This window comes from Diorhabda sublineata, chromosome 5 (assembly GCF_026230105.1).
Source record: "Diorhabda sublineata isolate icDioSubl1.1 chromosome 5, icDioSubl1.1, whole genome shotgun sequence".
In the NCBI taxonomy this organism is placed as follows: Eukaryota; Metazoa; Arthropoda; class Insecta; order Coleoptera; family Chrysomelidae; genus Diorhabda; species Diorhabda sublineata.
Genome location: NC_079478.1, coordinates 38,039,803 through 38,065,934, shown reverse-complemented (window position 1 = coordinate 38,065,934; position 26,132 = coordinate 38,039,803). Strand labels below are relative to the sequence as shown.

Sequence of the window (26,132 nt, the reverse complement as noted above, 5' to 3'; positions counted from 1 at the left end):
TAAAGGTGACATCTTTTATCGAAAGTCGTAAGTACAAGATAAAACAGTTGCCTACTTACCGTTCGAAGGCTTGCCTAGCCATGTTTAACAAATTGGAAATTGACAATTGGTTTTAAAATGGGTATCTGAGGATGGGTTTATATATGTATGTGTGTGTGTATATTTTTCAAAAAGTTGATATGAAATTCGTAGGTGTGTCTTAGTGTTTTCAAAAACGTTATTTAACGCCCTAACCGGATGGGATTATGTCGTCGTTATACGTTTATACTTGGTTTCAGTGCCTCCGAGTAAAAATTAGTTAATATATAAGTTTCTATTAGCGAATTTGTAATAAAATATAAAGTTAAACATGTGGAATATGATGTGTGATGTGATGCCGACTATATCGGAAGACAGTATAAGTCAGAGGGGTTCGCAATTTTCTGGCGAAGATGCAAATTTCGAACAGCTTATGGTGTCGATGCTCGACGAAAGGGACAAATTAATGGACAGTTTAAGAGAAACGCAAGATCGTTTAGGGGAAACCGAGATTAAATTACAGGATACTGAAAAAGAAAGAGACTCTTTACAAAGGCAAATAGCCGCAAATCTTCCACAGGTAAATGATGACAATTTTGTCATATTCTGTCTTTATATTCGTATTTCAGAGCTTTATTGATTCAGTTAGTAAAATATTTCTTTAAATTTTTTCGATTCTATATACTCAATTTTAATTGAACTTATCTATTTTTACAATGTAATTAGTTAATTTACTTTATTTGATAATAATAAATTGGTTAAATTACTGCTTGTCAGTATTAAACTTATATACTTATTATCCAAATTTTTAATAATTTTTAATCAACGAATTGTTTATATTTTATCAAAACATATCAGAATTTTCATTTAATCATAAAAAATGTACCATATACAGGGTTTTTCTAAATTCATGTGACAAAATTCACAAGATGAATGCACAATAATATGTTTTCTATTTATCAATATATTCAAAGCTTTCGAATCAGTCTTTTTTCTTCCTTAACAATCAACAGGATTGGCTGCTTAACTATGCAATAAAGAACTTTGTATACTCTTAAGTATAAATTCATAAAATAGAGTATAAGATCCCTGAAAAAAAGGAAAAGTCAGTTGCATTTGCTTACTAAACAAAATTGCTTTGTACTTTATATTTATACCATACAAAATAAAGTCATTGTGGGAAATTGTGTCATAAATCAAAAAATTAAAAAAATTTCTTTTGGGGAGATGATTTGGCTTTACGACCACCATGCACCCATACTTGGAAGATATTTTGTACAAGACTACATCTTATTGTTCTGCTTCCTAAATACATAAACTATTCATTTGGGATTTGTGTGTCCCTTTTCACTAGGTGTTAATACTATTCCTTTAAGGTACTTTTAGTGAAATGTATAGGACATTCGCAGAGTGTTTCCATTCCCAGAATCTGCAGTTGTCATCCTTTCCCATGCCCATCGTCTTAAGGTAGTATTTGAAAGGGCAGAGACATCTCAGAAGACCGACCACCAGTTTCATGTCGTTTCTGGCCAAATAATGTCATATAAATAGTTACCATTAAAATAACTTTGTTGGCTTTTGAGGTATCATAGAGGGCGATATAATTTGTTATATTAAAGTTGACTTTAAGATACCCTATCTTGGTAACTGATGTTTATAGAAAAGTGAAAATTGGTCAATTTATAAAGGAATTGTTCCTTATTTGAATTATTTTACTCATGAGATACTATTTTTATCGTTTTAGGGAATATGAACACAAATAGAGGGTGATATCATTTGTCACATTAAAGTTGATTTCAAGATACTGTATCTTGGTAACCAATGATTATAGAAAAGTCAGTATTGGTCAGTTTATAAAGAAATTGTTCCTTATTTGTATGATTTTACTCGCGAAATACTATTTTTATTGGTTTAGTGAATATGAACAAAAATAGAGGGTGAGATCATTTGTTATATTAAAGTTGATTTTAAGATACTGTATCTTGGTAACTGATGATTATATGAAAGTGAAAATTGGTCAGTTTATAAAGAAATTAATCCTAATTACAATGATTTTACTAATAAAATTCTATTTTTATTGGTTTAGGAAATATGAACAAAAATAGAGGGTGATATCATTTGTTATATTAAAGTTGATTTTAAGATACTGTATCTTGTTAACCGATGATTATATAAAAGTGAATATTGGTCAGTTTATAAAGGAATTGTTCCTTATTTGAATGATTTTACTCATGAAATCCTATTTTCATCGGTTTAGGGAATATGAACAAAAATAGAGGGTGATGTCATTTTCATGTCATGGTTGACTTTGAGATATTGTATTTCAAAAACCAGTGGTTTAAAGAAACTCAAAATTTGACAGATTATAAAGAAATTAATCCTAATTACAATGATTTTACTAATAAAATTCTATTTTTATTGGTTTAGGAAATATGAACAAAAATAGAGGGTGATATCAATTGTTATATTAAAGTTGACTTCAAGATACTGTATCTTGGTAACTGATGGTTATATAAAAGTGAATATTGGTCAGTTTATAAAGGAATTATCCCTTATTTGAATGATTTTACTCATGAAATCCTATTTTTATCGGTTTAGGGAATATGAACACAAATAGAGGGTAATATCATTTGTCATATTAAAGTTGATTTCAAGATACTGTATCTTGATAACCGATGATTATAGAAAAGTGAAAATTGGTCAGTTCATAAAAGAGTTGTTCCTTATTTGTATAATTTTACTCATGAAATACTATTTTTTTTTGATTTAGTAAATATGAACAAAAATAGAGGGTGATATCATTTGTTACATTAAAGTTGACTTTAAGATACTGTATCTTGGTAACTGATGGTTATATAAAAGTGAATATTGGTCAGTTTATGAAGAAATTAATCCTAATGACAATGATTTTTCTTATAAAATTCTATTTTTATTGGTTTAGGAAATATGAACAAAAATAGAGGGTGATGTTATTTGTTATTTTAAAGTTGACTTCAAGATACTGTATCTTGATAAGAACTGATTATAGAAAAGTGAAAATATATTTCAGGAATTTGCTACTTTAACCAAAGAATTGAATGCAGCTAGAGAACAGCTTCTCGAAAGGGAAGAAGAAATAGCCGAATTAAAAGCAGAAAGAAATAACACAAGGGTAAATTCGTTAACAAAACCATATTTTATTCTAAATAATGCTAAAAATTTATATTCCAGTTATTATTAGAGCATTTAGAATGTCTTGTATCTAGACACGAAAGATCTTTGAGGATGACAGTGGTGAAACGACAGGCAGCAGCACAATCAGGCATTTCAAGCGAAGTAGAAGTCCTAAAAGCATTAAAAAGTTTATTCGAACATCACAAAGCTTTAGATGAAAAGGTTTATCACATTTTAACAACAAATTTCGTATTATTCTAATGTTTTTAATTAATTTTTAGGTACGGGAAAGACTGAGGGTAGCTTTAGAAAGAAACTCGACTTTAGAAGAAGAATTAGCAGCAACCAAAGAAGAAGTTAGTCGTTTTATTAATTAAAATAATATTTTTATTAATTTTTTTCTTTTTTAGTTACAGCAGTATAAACAAGTTAACGTACCTGCATCGGTCGATATACCAAAAGAAAACGGACAAATCGAACCAGATCAAACGAATAATAAGGTGAATAATTAATTATTTAAATAAATATTTTGATTAAATTGATTTTCAGCAATGTCCGAAACCTCGTCTTGCTAATGGAGGAGTGGAAACTGATAGTGAAACCGCTGCTAGGATCACGGATCTCCAAATGGCCCTTGAACAGCAGGTAAAATATTTATTTCAACAATTTATTCAAAAGTTTTTATTTATTTACCGTTTTAGACAGGGGAGATCAGTAATTGGCAGCGTCGAGTGGCGGAGATGCAGAACCGAGTCGCTGAATTGGAGGAAAATTTGTCGAAGGCTCAGAAAGATCTGTTGAAGTCTCAAGATACCAATTCGAAGCTTCAGAGGGATCTTCGAGAGAATATGGCCCAAAAGGAGGATCAGGAAGAGCGGATTGCTACGTTGGAGAAGAGATATTTGAACGCTCAGAGGGAATCGACGTCGTTGCACGATCTCAACGAGAAATTGGAGCAGGAGTTGCAACATAAGGAAGCTCAAATTAAAGTCGGTAACGGAATTTTTTTGTTTGCAAATTTGGGAATGTTTTTTTTTTGTAGTTGCACGAAGAGAAAATAGCGGCGATACAGGAAAAATTGGAATTATCTGAACAGAAGTTGGCTCAGTATTCGAAATTGCCGGAGATTGAGGAGCAGTTGAAGCAGCGTATGGAAGCGTTGACACAGGTGAGACCCCAGGTACGAGTATATCGGCTTTCGAATAATTAGCTATCTGTTTTTGACACTATTCTTCTTCTCTACATTTACACAAATTTTTTATTTGATTAATTTTTCAGCATGTTGTATATAAATAAACGATACTTTTTTTTAAAGGTATATTTGTATACGGGTTGTCCTTGTTATATGTATAGTGATTAAGTGAATTCTGCTTAAGTAGCTTTTCAAAAAGATGTATCTTAGTTCTTTGTTTGATTGGGAAAGTGAAAATTGGTTAGTTCATGGAGAAATTGATCCTTATTCGAATGATTTTACTCATAAAATCGTATTTTGAACGGTTTAAGAATTATGAACAAAAATAGAGGGTGATGTCATTTTGATGTCTCAGTTGACTTTAAGATACTGTATCTTGGTAACTGATGGTTATATAAAAGTGAATATTGGTCAGTTTATGAAGAAATTAATCCTAATGACAATGATTTTACTTATAAAATTCTATTTTTATTGGTTTAGGAAATATGAACAAAAATAGAGGGTGATGTCATTTTGATGTCTCAGTTGACTTTAAGATACTGTATTTCAAAAACCAGTGGTTTAAAGAAACTCAAAATTTGACAGATTATAAAGAGATTAATCCTAATTCCATTGATTTTACTCATAAAATCGTATTTTGAACGGTTTAGGGATTATGAACAAAAAGAGAGGGTGATGTCATTTTGATGTCACAGTTGACTTTAAGATACTGTATCTCGGAAACCGGTAGTTTAAAGACACTCAAAATTTGATAGATTATAAAGAGATTAATCCTAATTCCATTGATTTTACTCATAAAATCGTATTTTGAACGGTTTAGGAATTATGAACAAAAATAGAGGGTGATGTCATTTTCATGTCATGGTTGACTTTAAGATACTGTATTTCAAAAACCAGTGGTTTAAAGAAACTCAAAATTTGACAGATTATTAAGAGATTAATCCTAATTCCATTGATTTTACTCATAAAATCGTATTTTGAACGGTTTAGGGATTATGAACAAAAAGAGAGGGTGATGTCATTTTGATGTCACAGTTGACTTTAAGATACTGTATCTCGGAAAGCGGTAGTTTAAAGACACTCAAAATTTGATAGATTATAAAGAGATTAATCCTAATTCCATTGATTTTACTCATAAAATCGTATTTTGAACGGTTTAGGGATTATGAACAAAAAGAGAGGGTGATGTCATTTTGATGTCACAGTTGACTTTAAGATACTGTATCTCGGAAAGCGGTAGTTTAAAGACACTCAAAATTTGACAGATTATAAAGAGATTAATCCTAATTCCATTGATTTTACTCATAAAATCGTATTTTGAACGGTTTAGGAATTATGAACAAAAATAGAGGGTGATGTCATTTTCATGTCATGGTTGACTTTAAGATACTGTATTTCAAAAACCAGTGGTTTAAAGAAACTCAAAATTTGACAGATTATAAAGAGATTAATCCTAATTCCATTGATTTTACTCATAAAATCGTATTTTGAACGGTTTAGGGATTATGAACAAAAAGAGAGGGTGATGTCATTTTGATGTCACAGTTGACTTTAAGATACTGTATCTCGGAAAGCGGTAGTTTAAAGACACTCAAAATTTGATAGATTATAAAGAGATTAATCCTAATTCCACTGATTTTACTCATAAAATCGTATTTTGAACGGTTTAGGAATTATGAACAAAAATAGAGGGTGATGTCATTTTCATGTCATGGTTGACTTTAAGATACTGTATTTCAAAAACCAGTCGTTTAAAGACACTCAAAATTTGACAGATTATAAAGAGATTAATCCTAATTCCATTGATTTTACTCATAAAATCGTATTTTGAACGGTTTAGGGATTATGAACAAAAAGAGAGGGTGATGTCATTTTGATGTCACAGTTGACTTTAAGATACTGTATCTCGGAAAGCGGTAGTTTAAAGACACTCAAAATTTGATAGATTATAAAGAGATTAATCCTAATTCCATTGATTTTACTCATAAAATCGTATTTTGAACGGTTTAGGGATTATGAACAAAAAGAGAGGGTGATGTCATTTTCATGTCATGGTTGACTTTAAGATACTGTATTTCAAAAACCAGTCGTTTAAAGAAACTCAAAATTTGACAGATTATAAAGAGATTAATCCTAATTCCATTGATTTTACTCATAAAATCGTATTTTGAACGGTTTAGGAATTATGAACAAAAATAGAGGGTGATGTCATTTTCATGTCATGGTTGACTTTAAGATACTGTATTTCAAAAACCAGTGGTTTAAAGAAACTCAAAATTTGACAGATTATTAAGAGATTAATCCTAATTCCATTGATTTTACTCATAAAATCGTATTTTGAACGGTTTAGGGATTATGAACAAAAAGAGAGGGTGATGTCATTTTGATGTCACAGTTGACTTTAAGATTCTGTATCTCGGAAAATGGTAGTTTAAAGACACTCAAAATTTGATAGATTATAAAGAGATTAATCCTAATTCCATTAATTTAAACATACAATAGTATTTTGAACGGTTTAGGAATTATGAACAAAAATAGAGGGTGATGTCATTTTCATGTCATGGTTGACTTTAAGATACTGTATTTCAAAAACCAGTGGTTTAAAGAAACTCAAAATTTGACAGATTATTAAGAGATTAATCCTAATTCCATTGATTTTACTCATAAAATCGTATTTTGAACGGTTTAGGGATTATGAACAAAAATAGAGGGTGATGTCATTTTCATGTCATTGTTGACTTTAAGATACTGTATTTCAAAAACCAGTGGTTTAAAGAAACTCAAAATTTGACAGATTATTAAGAGATTAATCCTAATTCCACTGATTTTACTCATAAAATCGTATTTTGAACGGTTTAGGAATTATGAACAAAAATAGAGGGTGATGTCATTTTCATGTCATGGTTGACTTTAAGATACTGTATTTCAAAAACCAGTGGTTTAAAGAAACTCAAAATTTGACAGATTATTAAGAGATTAATCCTAATTCCATTGATTTTACTCATAAAATCGTATTTTGAACGGTTTAGGGATTATGAACAAAAAGAGAGGGTGATGTCATTTTGATGTCACAGTTGACTTTAAGATACTGTATCTCGGAAAATGGTAGTTTAAAGACACTCAAAATTTGACAGATTATTAAGAGATTAATCCTAATTCCATTGATTTTACTCATAAAATCGTATTTTGAACGGTTTAGGAATTATGAACAAAAATAGAGGGTGATGTCATTTTCATGTCATGGTTGACTTTAAGATACTGTATTTCAAAAACCAGTGGTTTAAAGAAACTCAAAATTTGACAGATTATTAAGAGATTACTCCTAATTCCATTGATTTTACTCATAAAATCGTATTTTGAACGGTTTAGGGATTATGAACAAAAAGAGAGGGTGATGTCATTTTGATGTCACAGTTGACTTTAAGATACTGTATCTCGGAAAATGGTAGTTTAAAGACACTCAAAATTTGATAGATTATAAAGAGATTAATCCTAATTCCATTAATTTAAACATACAATAGTATTTTGAACGGTTTAGGAATTATGAACAAAAATAGAGGGTGATGTCATTTTCATGTCATGGTTGACTTTAAGATACTGTATTTCAAAAACCAGTCGTTTAAAGACACTCAAAATTTGACAGATTATAAAGAGATTAATCCTAATTCCATTGATTTTACTCATAAAATCGTATTTTGAACGGTTTAGGGATTATGAACAAAAAGAGAGGGTGATGTCATTTTGATGTCACAGTTGACTTTAAGATACTGTATCTCGGAAAGCGGTAGTTTAAAGACACTCAAAATTTGATAGATTATAAAGAGATTAATCCTAATTCCATTGATTTTACTCATAAAATCGTATTTTGAACGGTTTAGGAATTATGAACAAAAATAGAGGGTGATGTCATTTTCATGTCATGGTTGACTTTAAGATACTGTATTTCAAAAACCAGTGGTTTAAAGAAACTCAAAATTTGACAGATTATAAAGAGATTAATCCTAATTCCATTGATTTTACTCATAAAATCGTATTTTGAACGGTTTAGGAATTATGAACAAAAATAGAGGGTGATGTCATTTTCATGTCATGGTTGACTTTAAGATACTGTATTTCAAAAACCAGTGGTTTAAAGAAACTCAAAATTTGACAGATTATTAAGAGATTAATCCTAATTCCATTGATTTTACTCATAAAATCGTATTTTGAACGGTTTAGGAATTATGAACAAAAATAGAGGGTGATGTCATTTTCATGTCATGGTTGACTTTAAGATACTGTATTTCAAAAACCAGTCGTTTAAAGACACTCAAAATTTGACAGATTATTAAGAGATTAATCCTAATTCCATTGATTTTACTCATAAAATCGTATTTTGAACGGTTTAGGAATTATGAACAAAAATAGAGGGTGATGTCATTTTCATGTCATGGTTGACTTTAAGATACTGTATTTCAAAAACCAGTGGTTTAAAGAAACTCAAAATTTGACAGATTATTAAGAGATTAATCCTAATTCCATTGATTTTACTCATAAAATCGTATTTTGAGCGGTTTAGGAATTATGAACAAAAATAGAGGGTGATGTCATTTTCATGTCATGGTTGACTTTAAGATACTGTATTTCAAAAACCAGTCGTTTAAAGACACTCAAAATTTGACAGATTATTAAGAGATTAATCCTAATTCCATTGATTTTACTCATAAAATCGTATTTTGAACGGTTTAGGAATTATGAACAAAAATAGAGGGTGATGTCATTTTCATGTCATGGTTGACTTTAAGATACTGTATTTCAAAAACCAGTGGTTTAAAGAAACTCAAAATTTGACAGATTATTAAGAGATTAATCCTAATTCCATTGATTTTACTCATAAAATCGTATTTTGAACGGTTTAGGGATTATGAACAAAAAGAGAGGGTGATGTCATTTTGATGTCACAGTTGACTTTAAGATACTGTATCTCGGAAAATGGTAGTTTAAAGACACTCAAAATTTGATAGATTATAAAGAGATTAATCCTAATTCCATTAATTTAAACATACAATAGTATTTTGAACGGTTTAGGAATTATGAACAAAAATAGAGGGTGATGTCATTTTCATGTCATGGTTGACTTTAAGATACTGTATTTCAAAAACCAGTCGTTTAAAGACACTCAAAATTTGACAAATTATTAAGAGATTAATCCTAATTCCATTGATTTTACTCATAAAATCGTATTTTGAACGGTTTAGGGATTATGAACAAAAAGAGAGGGTGATGTCATTTTGATGTCACAGTTGACTTTAAGATACTGTATCTCGGAAACCGGTAGTTTAAAGACACTCAAAATTTGACAGATTATAAATAAATTAGTCACCATTCAAATAGTTTTATTTATAAAAACCTATTTTGAACGTTTCATCAATCATAGACGGTGATATAATTTATTATATTACAGTTAACTTTAAGATACTGTATCTTGGTAACCGATGATTATAAAAAAGTGAAAATTGGTCAGTTTGTAAAGAAATTGTTCCTAATTCGAATCATTCTACTTATTGAATCCAATTTTTATCGGTTTAGTAAATATGAACAAAAATACAGGGTGATGTCAATTGTTATATTAAAGTTTTCTTTAAGATACTGTATCTTGGTAACCGATAAGTATATAAAAGTGAAAATTGGTCATTTTATAAAGAAAATCTTCCCATTTCCTTTAATTCCACTTACAAAATCCCATTTTAATCCATTTGTGAAATATATGTAAGTATGTAGAAAAATGTTGTAATTAGGACACCCCGTACGTTGATATTAAAAGTATATAGACATGAAAAAATATAATAAAATTAAATTACACACACACACATTTTACATATTTCAACATTTTATCCATAATTCTTCGTAGTTTTAGTAAAAAAAATGTTTATGTTATTAATTTTTGTTTTTGAGCCACCCTATGTTTAAATATCGATATGTTCAAAACCAGATTGCTTAGTTGCTGTGAATAATACGCTATTATAAATATTTTCATTTCGATTTATAATAGCTGATTATTACTTTTCGTATTACCAAAATAATTTTGGTCGAAATTTAATTGAATAAATGATTGTATTCAGGCTCAAGAAAGACACGGATCCGCCGAAGATCGAATCCAAAGATTAGAAGCGAATTTAGACGAGAAAAACGCCGAACTAGTACGACTAAACCAAAGACTCAAAATGAACGAAGAACACAATTCCCGTCTATCGTCAACTGTGGACAAACTTCTTTCCGAATCCAACGATAGACTACAAGAACATCTAAAAGAACGTATGCACGCCTTACAAGAGAAAAACAACCTAACGCAAGATTTGGAAAAGACCAGAAAGATGCTGGAAGATTTGGATAACCAGAAATCGGAAATAATGAAAGAATTGGCGAAATCCCGTTTGGAAATAGACAACGTCAAAAGACAGATGCTGCAACAAGAAATCGCCTACAATATCCAACAAACGGACGCTTTAACGAGATCCTTGTCGCCGAACGCCGTCGATCCGAGTACGTTTTCGAGAAGCGCCAGTCATTCCAGCTTCGATAGTCATTCGTTACCGCGCAGGGCTACCAAAACCAGAACCCCCATCGACGAAGAACCGTCGAAATTACCGTTCGGTTCTCGTTCGATGACCGAACAAGAATGGGAGAAATTGCAACAGGCCCACGTTTTGGCTAACGTCCAACAAGCTTTCGACGTATCCAGCGACGCCGAAGCCGACGACGCCGATAGTATATTCAGCACGCAGGATATCTTATCGCCCGGCGGTCACACCGACGCTCAAACGTTAGCGATGATGTTACAGGTGAATATTATATCCATTATAATAATTTTCATCGATTCTTTTTTTTAGTGTAACTTAATGCTGCAGGAACAATTGGACGCCATTAATAACGAGATACGGTTGATACAAGAAGAGAAACAGAATACGGAAGCTCGCGCCGAGGAATTGGAATCGAGAGTCGGTAGCATGGAACACGTCAATCTCTTAACCAGAGGAAGAAGCATGGAACGACAGAGTCCGCCGGTTAGCGGTAGATCGACGCCCAAATCGCACCATTCGCCCCAGAGGGATTATTTACAAAAATACCATACGGTTAGTACAAGGATTTGGATCGTCTCTACAACTTTTAATTCGATTTAGTTACCATTTTTTTTTGTTTCTCCAACCTAATCTAACTTTATCTAACGTTTAAATCATTTTCCGTTGACTCTAGAGTCATTTCAACTATTTTCATTCGTTACATATATAAAAAAAAAATCCAATTTGACACGAAATATCTAACTACAAACGCTCTTTCTCTACTATCTCTATTTTGGATTGTTTTCAACCCCTTCTTAAATATCCCGTAGTTTTCGATTCGGTTTAGGGGTACTGTTTTTGATCCTGATTCGATTTAGGGGCACCATTTATGTTCATCACTCGAATATGTCAAATTTAGAACATTTTAATCAACCTCTATTGAATCGTTCTACTTTTGATTCGATTTAGGGGCTTTGGCCTTTTTTTAAATTCGATTTAGGGGCAAGATTTAAGATTCTTTATCAATTATCTGTAATTAATATCATTGAAGTCAATTTCTAGAATGTCCTATAGCTTATAATTCGATTTAGGGGCACTGATTTTGTTTTTAGCTCGATTTAAGAACACCTTTTCTGTTGATCACTCGAATATGTCAAATTTATATTATTTTAATCAGTTTCTATTGAATCGTTCCACTTTTGATTCGATTTAGGGGCTTTGGCCTTTTTTTAAATTCGATTTAGGGGCAAGATTTAAGATTCTTTATCAATTATCTGTAATTAATATCATTGAAGTCAATTCCTAGAATGTCCTATAGCTTATAATTCGATTTAGGGGCACTGATTTTGTTTTTAGCTCGATTTAAGAGCACCTTTTCTGTTGATCACTCGAATATGTCAAATTTATATCATTTTAATCCACCTCTATTGAATCGTTCCACTTTTGATTCGATTTAGGGGCTTTGGCCTTTTTTTAAATTCGATTTAGGGGCAAGATTTAAGATTCTTTATCAATTATCTGTAATTAATATCATTGAAGTCAATTTCTAGAATGTCCTATAGCTTATAATTCGATTTAGGGGCACTGATTTTGTTTTTAGCTCGATTTAAGAGCACCTTTTCTGTTGATCACTCGAATATGTCAAATTTATATCATTTTAATCCACCTCTATTGAATCGTTCCACTTTTGATTCGATTTAGGAGCTTTGGCCTTTTTTTAAATTCGATTTAGGGGCAAGATTTAAGATTCTTTATCAATTATCTGTAATTAATATCATTGAAGTCAATTCCTAGAATGTCCTATAGCTTATAATTCGATTTAGGGGCACTGATTTTGTTTTTAGCTCGATTTAAGAACACCTTTTCTGTTGATCACTCGAATATGTCAAATTTATATTATTTTAATCAGTTTCTATTGAATCGTTCCACTTTTGATTCGATTTAGGGGCTTTGGCCTTTTTTTAAATTCGATTTAGGGGCAAGATTTAAGATTCTTTATCAATTATCTGTAATTAATATCATTGAAGTCAATTCCTAGAATGTCCTATAGCTTATAATTCGATTTAGGGGCACTGATTTTGTTTTTAGCTCGATTTAAGAGCACCTTTTCTGTTGATCACTCGAATATGTCAAATTTATATTATTTTAATCAGTTTCTATTGAATCGTTCCACTTTTGATTCGATTTAGGGGCTTTGGCCTTTTTTTAAATTCGATTTAGGGGCAAGATTTAAGATTCTTTATCAATTATCTGTAATTAATATCATTGAAGTCAATTTCTAGAATGTCCTATAGCTTATAATTCGATTTAGGGGCACTGATTTTGTTTTTAGCTCGATTTAAGAGCACCTTTTCTGTTGATCACTCGAATATGTCAAATTTATATCATTTTAATCCACCTCTATTGAATCGTTCCACTTTTGATTCGATTTAGGGGCTTTGGCCTTTTTTTAAATTCGATTTAGGGGCAAGATTTAAGATTCTTTATCAATTATCTGTAATTAATATCATTGAAGTCAATTTCTAGAATGTCCTATAGCTTATAATTCGATTTAGGGGCACTGATTTTGTTTTTAGCTCGATTTAAGAGCACCTTTTCTGTTGATCACTCGAATATGTCAAATTTATATCATTTTAATCCACCTCTATTGAATCGTTCCACTTTTGATTCGATTTAGGGGCTTTGGCCTTTTTTTAAATTCGATTTAGGGGCAAGATTTAAGATTCTTTATCAATTATCTGTAATTAATATAATTGCAGTCAATTTCTAGAATGTCCTATAGCTTATAATTCGATTTAGGGGCACTGATTTTGTTTTTAGCTCGATTTAAGAGCACCTTTTCTGTTGATCACTCGAATATGTCAAATTTATATCATTTTAATCCACCTCTATTGAATCGTTCCACTTTTGATTCGATTTAGGGGCTTTGGCCTTTTTTTAAATTCGATTTAGGGGCAAGATTTAAGATTCTTTATCAATTATCTGTAATTAATATCATTGAAGTCAATTCCTAGAATGTCCTATAGCTTATAATTCGATTTAGGGGCACTGATTTTGTTTTTAGCTCGATTTAAGAACACCTTTTCTGTTGATCACTCGAATATGTCAAATTTATATTATTTTAATCAGTTTCTATTGAATCGTTCCACTTTTGATTCGATTTAGGGGCTTTGGCCTTTTTTTAAATTCGATTTAGGGGCAAGATTTAAGATTCTTTATCAATTATCTGTAATTAATATAATTGCAGTCAATTTCTAGAATGTCCTATAGCTTATAATTCGATTTAGGGGCACTGATTTTGTTTTTAGCTCGATTTAAGAGCACCTTTTCTGTTGATCACTCGAATATGTCAAATTTATATCATTTTAATCCACCTCTATTGAATCGTTCCACTTTTGATTCGATTTAGGGGCTTTGGCCTTTTTTTAAATTCGATTTAGGGGCAAGATTTAAGATTCTTTATCAATTATCTGTAATTAATATCATTGAAGTCAATTCCTAGAATGTCCTATAGCTTATAATTCGATTTAGGGGCACTGATTTTGTTTTTAGCTCGATTTAAGAACACCTTTTCTGTTGATCACTCGAATATGTCAAATTTATATTATTTTAATCAGTTTCTATTGAATCGTTCCACTTTTGATTCGATTTAGGGGCTTTGGCCTTTTTTTAAATTCGATTTAGGGGCAAGATTTAAGATTCTTTATCAATTATCTGTAATTAATATCATTGAAGTCAATTCCTAGAATGTCCTATAGCTTATAATTCGATTTAGGGGCACTGATTTTGTTTTTAGTTCGATTTAGGAGCACCTTTTCTATTGATCACTCGAATATGTCAAATTTATATCATTTTAATCCACCTCTATTGAATCGTTCCACTTTTGATTCTATTTAGGGGCTTTGTCCTTTTTCAATTCGATTTAGGAGTACTGTTTTTAGTTGTTTTCCAATTATCTCTACTTTATATCTTTGTAATAAATTCCTAGAATATCATGTAACTTTTAATTCGATTTAGGGGCGCTGTTTTTGATTCTCATTCGATTTTAGGGGCACTGATTTTGTTTTTAGCTCGATTTAGGAGCACCTTTTCTGTTGATCACTCGAATATGTCAAATTTAGAACATTTTAATCAACCTCTATTGAATCGTTCCACTTTTGATTCGATTTAGGGGCTTTGACCTTTTTTTAAATTCGATTTAGGGGCAAGATTTAAGATTCTTTATCAATTATCTGTAATTAATATCATTGAAGTCAATTCCTAGAATGTCCTATAGCTTATAATTCGATTTAGGGGCACTGATTTTGTTTTTAGTTCGATTTAGGAGCACCTTTTCTATTGATCACTCGAATATGTCAAATTTATATCATTTTAATCAATCTCTATATAATCATTAGACTTTTGATTCGATTTATCCTTTTTTTAACTCGATTTAGGGGCACTGTTTTCAGTTCTTTTCCAATTATCTCTAGTTTATATCATTGTAATAAGTTCCTAGAATATCCTATAGCTTTTAATTTGATTTAGGGACACGCTTTTGCTCTTTATTCGTTTCAGAGACACTGCTTTTGTTTTAAATTCGATTTAGGGCCGCCGTATTTGTTTTTAGTTCGATTTAGGGGCGCTATTTCTGTTTATCACTCGATTATGTCAAATTTATATTTTACTTCAATCAATCTGTATGATATCTTATAAGTTATGATTCGATTTAAGGGCATTATTTTTGTTTTAAATTCGATTTGTGTGCACTGTTATTGTTTTTAGTTCGATTTAGGGACACTGTTTTTGGTTCTCTCAAATATTTCTAGTTTGTATAATTTTAATCGGTCTCAAGCACTTCCCACACTCGGTAAATCGATTTAGGGGCTCCGTTTTTGTGTTTAATTCGATTCAGGGGCATTATTTTGTACTAATATCTGAAATAATTTCAATTTATATCATTTTAGTCAATTTCTATAGTATCATTTGACTTATAGTTCAATTTAGGGGCGTTCTTTTTTTTAATTCGATTTGGGAGCATTATTTTTGTTCTCAATTCGATTTAGGGGCACTACTTTTGTTTTAATTTCGTTTTACGGGACCTGTTTTGTTTCACATTCGACTTAGGGGCACAATTTATGTCTATTTATAGGTTTAGGGGCGTTTTTTCAGCTGTTTACAAGGTTTTTTCTCAAGTTTTTCTAATTTGTATCAGTTTTTCGTTCAATTTATCACAAATTTAGTTTCTTTTTTTTCTCAAAATAGTTGCCGTTAGAGCCGATGTCGTCCGAATTAACAACCGACGATTTATTAGTCGACGGTACCAACGGCGGCGGTGCTTCACCCCTTACCGCCAGACATTTGAGATTAGAACGAGTAGCTCAAGCTCTAGCTCACAGTCAAGAAGAACTGAGAAGGTATATTCATGTATATATTTAGATGTTTGCCGAACTTTAGGTCTTGTTTAGATATATACGACTATTTATAACGCTAAATACGAGGGTATAACTGTAAGTTATATGAAAATCCGAGATCGGTTCAATAAATAATAATATAATCGATAATATTCTTGTCTAAAATTATTTTATGCCGTGAATTATTTAATTTTAAATAGTTTTCGGATATTTTTATGATTTATTTTAAGTATTGAAAATAATTTTTTGAAATTATAATAACCCTCGTATTTATTACAGTTGTACGTCGTTTCTTAAGGAAAATAGTGATGAAAAATTGTTATCGGTAATATTAAAATGAAATTTATTAATTTTTTTTTTTTGTTATTACTTCGGTATATGTACGAAGTGTGATCAAATATTCACTATTTTCCTCGATGTTTTTCTAACTAGCTGGTTTTCTTTAGCTTTTGCGACGTTTAAGTTCTAAAAAAACGTTTACGGTTAAAAAAAACAGAATTTACCTATCATATTACGAACCCCCCCTTTTTTCAAAATATTTCCAACGTTTCTATCCAGTTTGTTATTTCAACTAAAATCGTTGTTGTTATTTTTTTTTTGTTCGATTATTCGATATTATTTTTTCGGAAATTTTCTAACCTCGAAATTTGAATGGCGGTCGCTTATTTGCCTGCGCTTCGGATTAGAATTTAGAAAGTAGTAGATTAGGTATGTGTTTAGGCAAGGACATACGCAAACACCTCCGTCACCATTGTCGTCTCGTCATAGCAGTCAGGAGAGTTTACACAAGAACGCCATTTCCGGATTATCGAGAGATATGTCGACTGCGGCGGCGGTAGCGGCGGCAGCGGCGGCGCAGAAGAAGAAAGGTCTCAAGTCGTCTTTGGGACGGTTCTTTAGTAAAAAAGAAAAGGTTAGTTTATTTATTTTGATATCGTTTTTGGGTTGATATGTAGATGGGGTCAAATCCTATCCGGATTATGGAAAATATCTAGTTCAATTTTTTCTATTTTTTTCGTTTTCATAATTATACAGATGATGTTTTATTTTTTATATTAAATTCTTTTTTTATTTAATTTTTTTATTTCGTTTCTATCCATTTTTATTTTTTTTTTATTTATTTTCTTATTTAATTTTTTTCCATTTATTCAATTTTTATGTTTTTTCCCCTTTTATTGTATTTGTATTTATTTTATTTTTATTTATTTTGATATTTGCATTGATTTCTTTAATTTTTCATTAAATATTCCATTTTTTCTTTATTTTCTTTTCACGTATTTTTTCAAGATTTCATTTTTATTATTTTACTCAATTTTTGTGTTTTTTCTTCTTTTTCTTAATGTTTTATATACTCTTTATTTTGATTTTTTACATTTTTTCAAACTTCGTCTTATTGTGTATCCCGAAGGTTTTTATGTTTTTATTTATTTTTATTGATTTCTTTAATTTTTCATATTTTTTTTAAATTTTCTTTTTTTTTTGTATTTTTTTATTAGTAATTTTTTCTTTTTTTTTCACCGTTTTTTTTATTTTTTTTTATATTAATCATATTAATTTTTTCTATTTTTTATATTATTAGATTTATTCATTTTCTTTATATCTTGGAATTTCATTATTTTTAAAATTTGATATTTTCAAAAATTTTTGCCCAATTTTCTTGAATTGTTCATTTTTTATTATGTTCATTTTCATCATTTTTAATAATTTCTTTCAATACTCAATAATTTTATCCATTTTTTATTCTTTTATTTATTTATACATTCTCTACATTTTTCATGCATTTTATTTTTACATATTTCTTCAAATTTCATCTTTAGTCACAATTTTCGGCTTTCCTAAAATTATTTCGATTTTTTTATTTTTTTTTATTATTTCTCTAAATTTTTCATAATTCCATCCATATTTTTCTTTATTCCCTTATTTTTATTCATTTTTTTATAATTATTCTTACGTCTTTTATTAAATTTGATTAATTTTTATTTTGTCCATTTTTTAATTTATTTTCAATAATTTTTTCATTTTTTTGCATTATTTTTTCATTTCTTTTTTTATTTTACTTTTACCTATTTCTTTAAATTTCATTCTTATTTCAAATTTTCGATTTTCCAAACATTTTTACCCAATTTAAAATTGATTTTCCATTATTTTCTATATTCCTCGATTTTTATCAATTTTCTTTATTTTATTTTTACGGAACTCTTTAAATTTCTTTCATTTTACGAAATTTCGATTTTCGAAACATTTTTCCCATTTTTTAATTTAATTTTTAATGTTTTATACATTTTTTCTCATTTCTTTATTTTTATCGACCCCCCATGTTACTTTTATACGTTTATAAAAAATTTATTTTATTTTTCAAAAGTTTTGCCGATTTTTTCATTTTTTTTTTCAATTTTTTCCATTTCCCCGAGGTTATTAGTTTATTGTATATTTGTATATTAAATATTTTTTTATATTTTTTACATTTTAATATTATCAGTTTTTTCAATAAATTTTTATTTTTTTTTTTCAATTATTTCATTCAATTTTCCATTTTTCAAAATCCGAATCAACTTTTTTGTTTAATGTTTTGTCAAAAAAAAACCATTTTTTCGAAAATTGACGTCCGTTACAGGTAAAAGGTAAGGAGACCGTCGGACACGAAATGAACCTGAACCTGAGCCAGAGCAGCATCGGATTACAAGACGGAGATTACAGCGATACGATGAGCGTATCCGGAAAATTGGGACAAAAACCGGAATTCGATCGGAGACAAAAAAAGAAGTACGTCAAAAAAATAACATAACCTCACTGATTTCTTTTTATGATTATCTCCTTATTTTTCGTAGGGATTTGGATTATAGACACGAATTGTTAGCGGAAGCTATGAAGGCAGGTACGCCATTCGCCCTTTGGAACGGACCTACCATAGTAGCTTGGTTGGAATTGTGGGTGGGTATGCCGGCTTGGTACGTGGCCGCCTGTCGGGCGAACGTTAAATCGGGAGCCATCATGAGCGCTCTAAGCGATACGGAAATTCAAAGGGAAATTGGAATCAGTAATCCGTTACATAGGTAAAGCAGACATTTTTATATATTTCTTTTTATTTTAACTTTTTTTTTGTAATTTTTTAATATTTTTTCTAATTTTTTAATATTTTTTTCCAATATTTTTATAATTTTTCCAACTCCTTAATGTTTTCTAGTTTTTTAAGGTTTTTCTTATTTTTTAAAATTTTTTACCAATATTTTGATACTTTTTTTCCAATTTTTTGATATTTTTTTCTAATTTTTTAATATTCATTCCGATTTCTTAATATTTTTTAATAATTTTCAGTTTTTTCTAATTTTTCAATATTTTTTTCCAATTTGATATTTTTTACTAATTTATTAGTTTTCTCCAGTTTTTAAAGGATTTTCCAATTTTTTAATATTTTTTCGAATTTTTTGATATTTTTTCGAATTTTTTTTCCCCAATTTCTTAATATTTTTTACTAATTTCTTAGTTTTTTCTAATTTTTTCCAATATTTTTATATTTTTTCCAATTTCTTAATATTTTTTACTAATTTCTTAATATTTTCTAGTTTTTTTACGGTTTTTCTTATTTTTTAAAATTTTTTACCAACATTTTAATATTTTTTTCCATTTTTTTGATATTTTTTTCTAATTTTTTAATATTCATTCCGATTTCTTAATTTTTTAATAATTTTCAGTTTTTTCTAATTTTTTAATATTTTTTTTCAATTTAATATTTTTTACTAATTTTTTAGTTTTCTCCAGTTTTTAAAGGATTTTCCAATTTTTTAATATTTTTCATTTCAATTTTTCAAATTTTTTTTAAATTTATTAATATTTTTTCATCATTTTAGATTCTTTTTATTTTTAAATTTTTAAAAGTTCAGATAATTTTTCTATTTTTTACACATTATTCTATTTTTATATATTTTTTTGACTATTAATTTTCCATTTCTATTTGTAGGTTGAAATTGCGTCTGGCAATTCAAGAAATGGTATCTCTGACGTCACCTTCGGCGCCGAAGACGTCGAGAACGACGCTAGCGTTCGGCGACATGAATCACGAATGGATAGGAAATTATTGGCTTCCGGGTTTAGGACTTCCTCAATATAGGACAACCTTCATGGAATGTCTTGTCGACGCCAGAATGTTGGATCATCTTACCAAGAAAGATTTAAGGGGGCAGCTCAAAATGGTCGACGGATTTCATAGGCGAGTTTCATTTTCGCTATTTTATATATTTTTCAAATTTTTATCAAAATTGTTTTTCATTTTAGCTATAATTTGATTTTTAATAATTTTTTATCAATTTTTAAATATTCTTCATTTTTATGTAATTAAAAAAAATTTTCATCTATTTAAATATCTATTTCATAAAATTTTTCTACACTTGTCGTTTTACTTAATTATTGTATAATTTCTGTTTTTTCTTCTATTTTTCATAATTTTTTCAAGTCCCATTAGTTTTATTCCAGATTTTTCCCATTTCCCATCTAATCAATTTCAATTTTTTATTTATTTTTAATCAACAAAATTTCCCGAGTTTGCATATTTTCGAAAAAAAGTCGCATCAAATTAAATAAATTAAAATTAAATTAATTAAATAAATTGATAAAAAACATATTAAATTATAAAATTATTAAAAAAAATTCTAAAAATCACTCCGAATCAAATTATTTGTTTTTTTTTTCAAAAGGACAAGTTTACATTACGGCATATCCTGTTTGAAGCGATTAAACTTCGACAGACACGCTCTAGAAGAACGTAGAAAAAATTGCGAAAACACTTTATCAGACGTTCTAGTATGGAGCAACGAACGCGTAGTAAAATGGGTAACCTCGATAGGTTTAAAGGTAAGCGCAAAACCCATCGAGTGCGTATTACACTAATACCCCCCTTTCCATTAGGATTACGGTAACAATTTAGAAGAATCCGGTGTTCACGGGGCCCTAATCGCTCTAGACGAAAGTTTCGACGCCGATAGCATGGCGTTAGCTCTACAAATACCGACGCAAAATACTCCGGTAATTTTATAAATAGCATTTTTTTTTAAATATAATTCATCATTTTGTTATATTTTTTCAGGCGAGGCAGACCTTGAAAATAGAATATACAAATTTATTGCATATAGCTACAGATAGGAAACCGCAAGACATTCAATCCTGATTATGTTCCTTAGATCTAAAATAGGATTCAAATATTCGATTCACAAGAATTGTTCGTTAAATTGATATCGCCTTGTATAAAGAGGCGGATAAATGAGCTTCTCGGACGAACTGAAAAACAAAAAAAAAATCGAAAACAAAAAAAAATCTTGTATCGTACCTAAAATAACTCATAGTATTATTAATTGTACATTAATTGTTGTTTGTTGGGTTACCGGGACTGGAAGGCCGATATTGCTTATTCTTTTCGATAGGATCCGGCTCGAAGGACCAATAATGTCGTTATTTTCGATTTATTTTGTTATTTTAATTGCGAGAAATATTTTTTTGGTAGATATCGAAATAAGGCATATTTAGTGATATTTTTTCGAATAAACTGTTTCTAAAATTAGGTTACCTCGAGGTATTTTCGATGTTAAATCCACTTTGTATATTTTTAATTGTCTAAATTTACTTAATGACGTCGTTATGAGTAGTTTTATGCATTTTTTCATATATTTATCACCCCGATAGTTCTATATCTTTAAAATTGACAAAACTATAATCTTCCATCCATTTTTTTTAACTTGTATCTTGTTTTGGATCCTTCAAATTAACAAATCGACGTTATTTTAGCTTTTTTAATGAATTTTAATCACCCTGTAAGTATTTAATCATCTGAATTTATAATATTACGTCCCTATAGACATTTTCATGAATTTTTTGATAAATTTACCGCCCTGTATGTTCTATATCTTAAAAATTCACAAAATAACAATCTTATAGCAATTTTTTAAATCTTTGGATGTATGTATCACCCTGAATATTATTTTATAGCCTTCAAATTTACAAATCGACATCATTTCGGCCTTTCCAATAGAATTTTTTGAAAGATTTACCGCCCTCTATGTTTTATATTATTTCTATCAACTATATGTCATTCTTTCAGCCATTTTGATGATCTTTGGATATATTTATCACCCTGTATGTTGTTTAGTATCCTTAAATATCACAAAATGACGTTATTTTAGTCTTTTTAACGAATCTTAATCACCCTGTAGGTTTTATATTTCGAAAAATTTGAAAAATAACATTCTTCAGCCATTTTTCTGTATATAACACCCTGTATGTAGGCATCAAATTTACAAGACGACTTCGTTTCGGTCATTTCTATGAATTTTCTTCAATATTTGTCACCCTGTATGTTTTAGATCTACTAAATTTACAAAAAGTCATTCTTTCGGGCACCGTTTTTATACATTTTTAACTATTTATCATCCTGTATGCTTTACTTCTAATAAATTTTCAAAATAATGTCCTTTAAGCCATTTTAAGCTATTTTAATGTATAAATCACCCTGTATATTGTTTTATAGACTTCAAATTTAGAAAACAAATTCCTTTCGGTCATTTTCATGCATCTTCATATATATATTTATCACCCTGTATATATTATAATTTACAAAATTACATCCTTTCAGCTCATCCTTTTGATATTATGATATTTTTCATCACCCCGTATATTTTATATCCTGCAAATTTACAAAATGACATCGTTTCGTCCATTTTCATGAATCTTCATATATATTTACATCCTGTATGTTTTATATTCTTTAAATTTTCAAAATCCCATCCTTTTGGGTCATTCTTCTGATTTATTAAATATTTTTCATCACCCTGTATATATTATGCCGTAAAAATTTCAAAAATAACGTCCTTTTGAGCATTTTTATGAATCTTCTAACATACTGAGCATTTTTATGGATTTTTCAATTTTTTTATGGATCTCCCTGTATACAGCAATATCGGCCTATAGTTAAAAAAAAAATGAAACATTGTTAAATATGGCAGCGAGACAGTCAGTATTATCCCAAGCGTGCCTGCACTCCCCGTTAGTGCTATCATTTTTTTTCTTTTTATTTTGACTACCCTGTATTGTATAAATATGACGTTTACCATTCGTTCGGTTTACCATTTACCAATATAGTTACCGAATTTAGGACACACGCTGTATATTAATGTATATTAATGTAGGTGATGGTTAAAATGATTTTTCGTTTCATCGATAATTTTTTCCTCTTCGGAAATGGAAAATTCACAAAACAAAAAAACGAAGGAGCCGAGTAATATTTACGGTGAATACTTTTATGGTATATTTGAACTACTAGACATAAAACAAGGGGCGAATACATCTATGGTACATTTGAACTACTGGACATAAAACTAGGGGTTAATTATTTGTGGTACATTTGAACTACTGAACTTATGTTCAAGAGGTTAATGATTTATAACACACTGTACGGTATGGTGGAAAATCGTGCCCCAATTGAACATATAAACAAATTTTTCGTCCTACAAATTTTGAATTTTCGTTTTTTTGATTTAATCGACGAAAATTTAAAAAAAAAGTGTCAAACTCCAATTAAATTTTTTTAAAAAACTCATTTTTTCAGTTTCCGAATATATTTTTATATTTATAATATTTTCTATAAAACGATTATTTATATTTTATTATTATTATTATTTTGCATTTAGCCCCCTCGAAACTAGTCTAATTGTATATTTATTAAATTTGTGTAAAATAAATTATGAATAATAATAGTGTGTAAATTTTATATACGTTTTAATATTTTTTATTTTATTTAGCGAAATTCAAAAAAAAAAATAATGAAAAATAATGAAATTTACAAAAACTACGTTTCAACAACACTGCAATCTGTTGATTTGTGTAATGAAAATTTCGTAGTTTTCCTAAATATAGGGGGAAAATTTATGTTTGGCAACACTGCAGTCTTCAAATTAATAATCGATTCAATTGTTTTCCGAAAAAGATGGAAAATATTTAGACAACGAATTTGCGAACAATTTTTTTGTTTTTTTTTTCAAAAATTCTTTGTCCTGGCTGTATAACTCTCCAATCATTCAATTTCCCTAAATCTAAGGAAACACTACTTTTAGCAACACTGCAATCTATTAAATTATCATGGAAATTCTGCAGTTTCTCACTTTTGAAAGAAATTATACAACGCCGCAATCTCTGTTTATTAATATATGAAAGTCTTCACATTTCCCTAGATTAAAGAATACAAACTATGTCTGACAACATCACAATTTATGTTTCTCTATGGTATTTCTTATCATTTCTCTACTTTTGAAAGAAATTACGCAACGCCTCAAACTCTTTCTGTTTATAAACGGAAATTTCCCCGGATCTGAGGATAAAAGAATACGTTTGGCAACGTCGCGATCTCAAAATTTTTTTGACTAATGAATTCGTTGATTTTCCCAGTTTTAATGGAAGATTTTCATGTACTGAATTTAAACATTGGGGGAAAAATCTCCATTTTGAGATTTTTTTACATTTTTAATGCCGCTCGAGATGGAATTTTTCGTTTTAGAATCGATAAATTGTATTTTACGTTCGTTTACTAACACGCAGTAGCTTAAAATTACCGAAATTATGTGTTCTAATTCTTAATATATGATACAGTGTGCGGCCAATAAGTATAACATTTCGAAACTAAAACTACCAATCGAAAAGAATTGAATACTTTTTGAATACACACTGTATGTATATGCAATGACTGTGATATTAACTTTACGTCAACTTCTAGCATGTATTAATTGATATTTCATTTTCTTGAAACGTACGTATATAAATTTTTTATTTTCGTTCGTTTGTATATTTTTTTGCATGTTTATAAAAACCATTTGTTTGTTATTTCTTTTTCCTGTGTGCTTCTTATAACTTTTATTTTATAGACACGCTTTTATTGTCTCTTAGATTGATTATAATATATTTATTTAGTCGTTTTGTTTTATTTTTTCCGCGCCTTCTTTTATTCTTTTACTACGCTTTTGTTACGTCAACCAACATTGCAACCACAAATAGTTTAAATACTTGGCACGTAAAAGATAAAGAAGAAGAACCATAGAATAACCATATCTTCACCGCGCTTTTGTTATGTCGATGCAACTAATAATATATGTACGATACGATGTATCATATAAAAAAAGTCATGCAAAATATAAAAAAGAAGAAGAACCATAGAATAAATATCTCCACCGCGCTTTTGTTATGTCAATACAACAAAATAACTCAACTCGATACTGTATCATAAGTTATTATAAAAGAGGCTCGTAAAATATAAAAAAGAAGAGTATTGAATAATCAATATATGTCCATAATACAGGTAAATAATAAACAAATGTTTATTGTATTTTAATTGGAACAAATTGACAATTAGATATCTAATTAAAAACATTTAATATAATTTTATTATGTATGCAGAAATTTCACGTCTAATTCTTTGCAACCCCGCCGGATTTAGAAACGAAAACGTCGAAAGAAATTATGAATTTGTAGGTTAAATCTAATAACATAATAACAACAAATTGTTTAAATTTCGGAGAGTGTTTTAAGGAAATATATAAATGATATTGAGTTATTTTCGTAATTTTGCATACGAGGTTACTTACAAATCATATTATTTTACACAAATTGACTAAAATCTAAAATATCCACGAGAAAATTGATGCATTAAACTATATTCAAATTCCAACGTACCTTGTTAGTAAAATTATTAAATTTCATCATTTTTTTCGTAATTTTTTTGAAAATTCAATTATTAAACCACTGATTTTACTTTCTAAAATATAATGAGATGTTACTGGTTTCTAATATTATATAAGACTTTGA

At 29.2% G+C, this 26,132-nt stretch overlaps 1 protein-coding gene across 11 annotated transcripts; it reads left to right on the top strand.

The window, feature by feature from the left end:
- Window positions 1–60: 60 nt before the first annotated feature.
- On the top strand, window positions 61–25,241 carry LOC130444619 (liprin-alpha-1). Of its 11 annotated transcripts, none has more exons than XM_056779856.1 (18): window positions 61–598; window positions 3,068–3,169; window positions 3,229–3,393; window positions 3,453–3,527; window positions 3,582–3,671; window positions 3,721–3,816; window positions 3,873–4,160; window positions 4,214–4,339; window positions 10,465–11,184; window positions 11,233–11,475; window positions 16,147–16,298; window positions 17,004–17,208; window positions 18,910–19,058; window positions 19,124–19,348; window positions 20,254–20,502; window positions 20,987–21,143; window positions 21,198–21,314; window positions 21,376–25,241. In XM_056779856.1, exons 1-18 carry the CDS (start codon window positions 350–352, stop codon window positions 21,454–21,456), a joined length of 3,489 nt encoding a protein of 1,162 aa, XP_056635834.1. In that variant the 5' UTR covers window positions 61–349; the 3' UTR covers window positions 21,457–25,241. The 11 variants fall into 11 exon arrangements, with proteins under 11 accessions (XP_056635834.1, XP_056635829.1, XP_056635836.1 ...); XM_056779851.1 differs by having other exon boundaries at window positions 4,214–4,351; XM_056779858.1 differs by having other exon boundaries at window positions 94–598; window positions 3,588–3,671.
- Window positions 25,242–26,132: the final 891 nt, after the last annotated feature.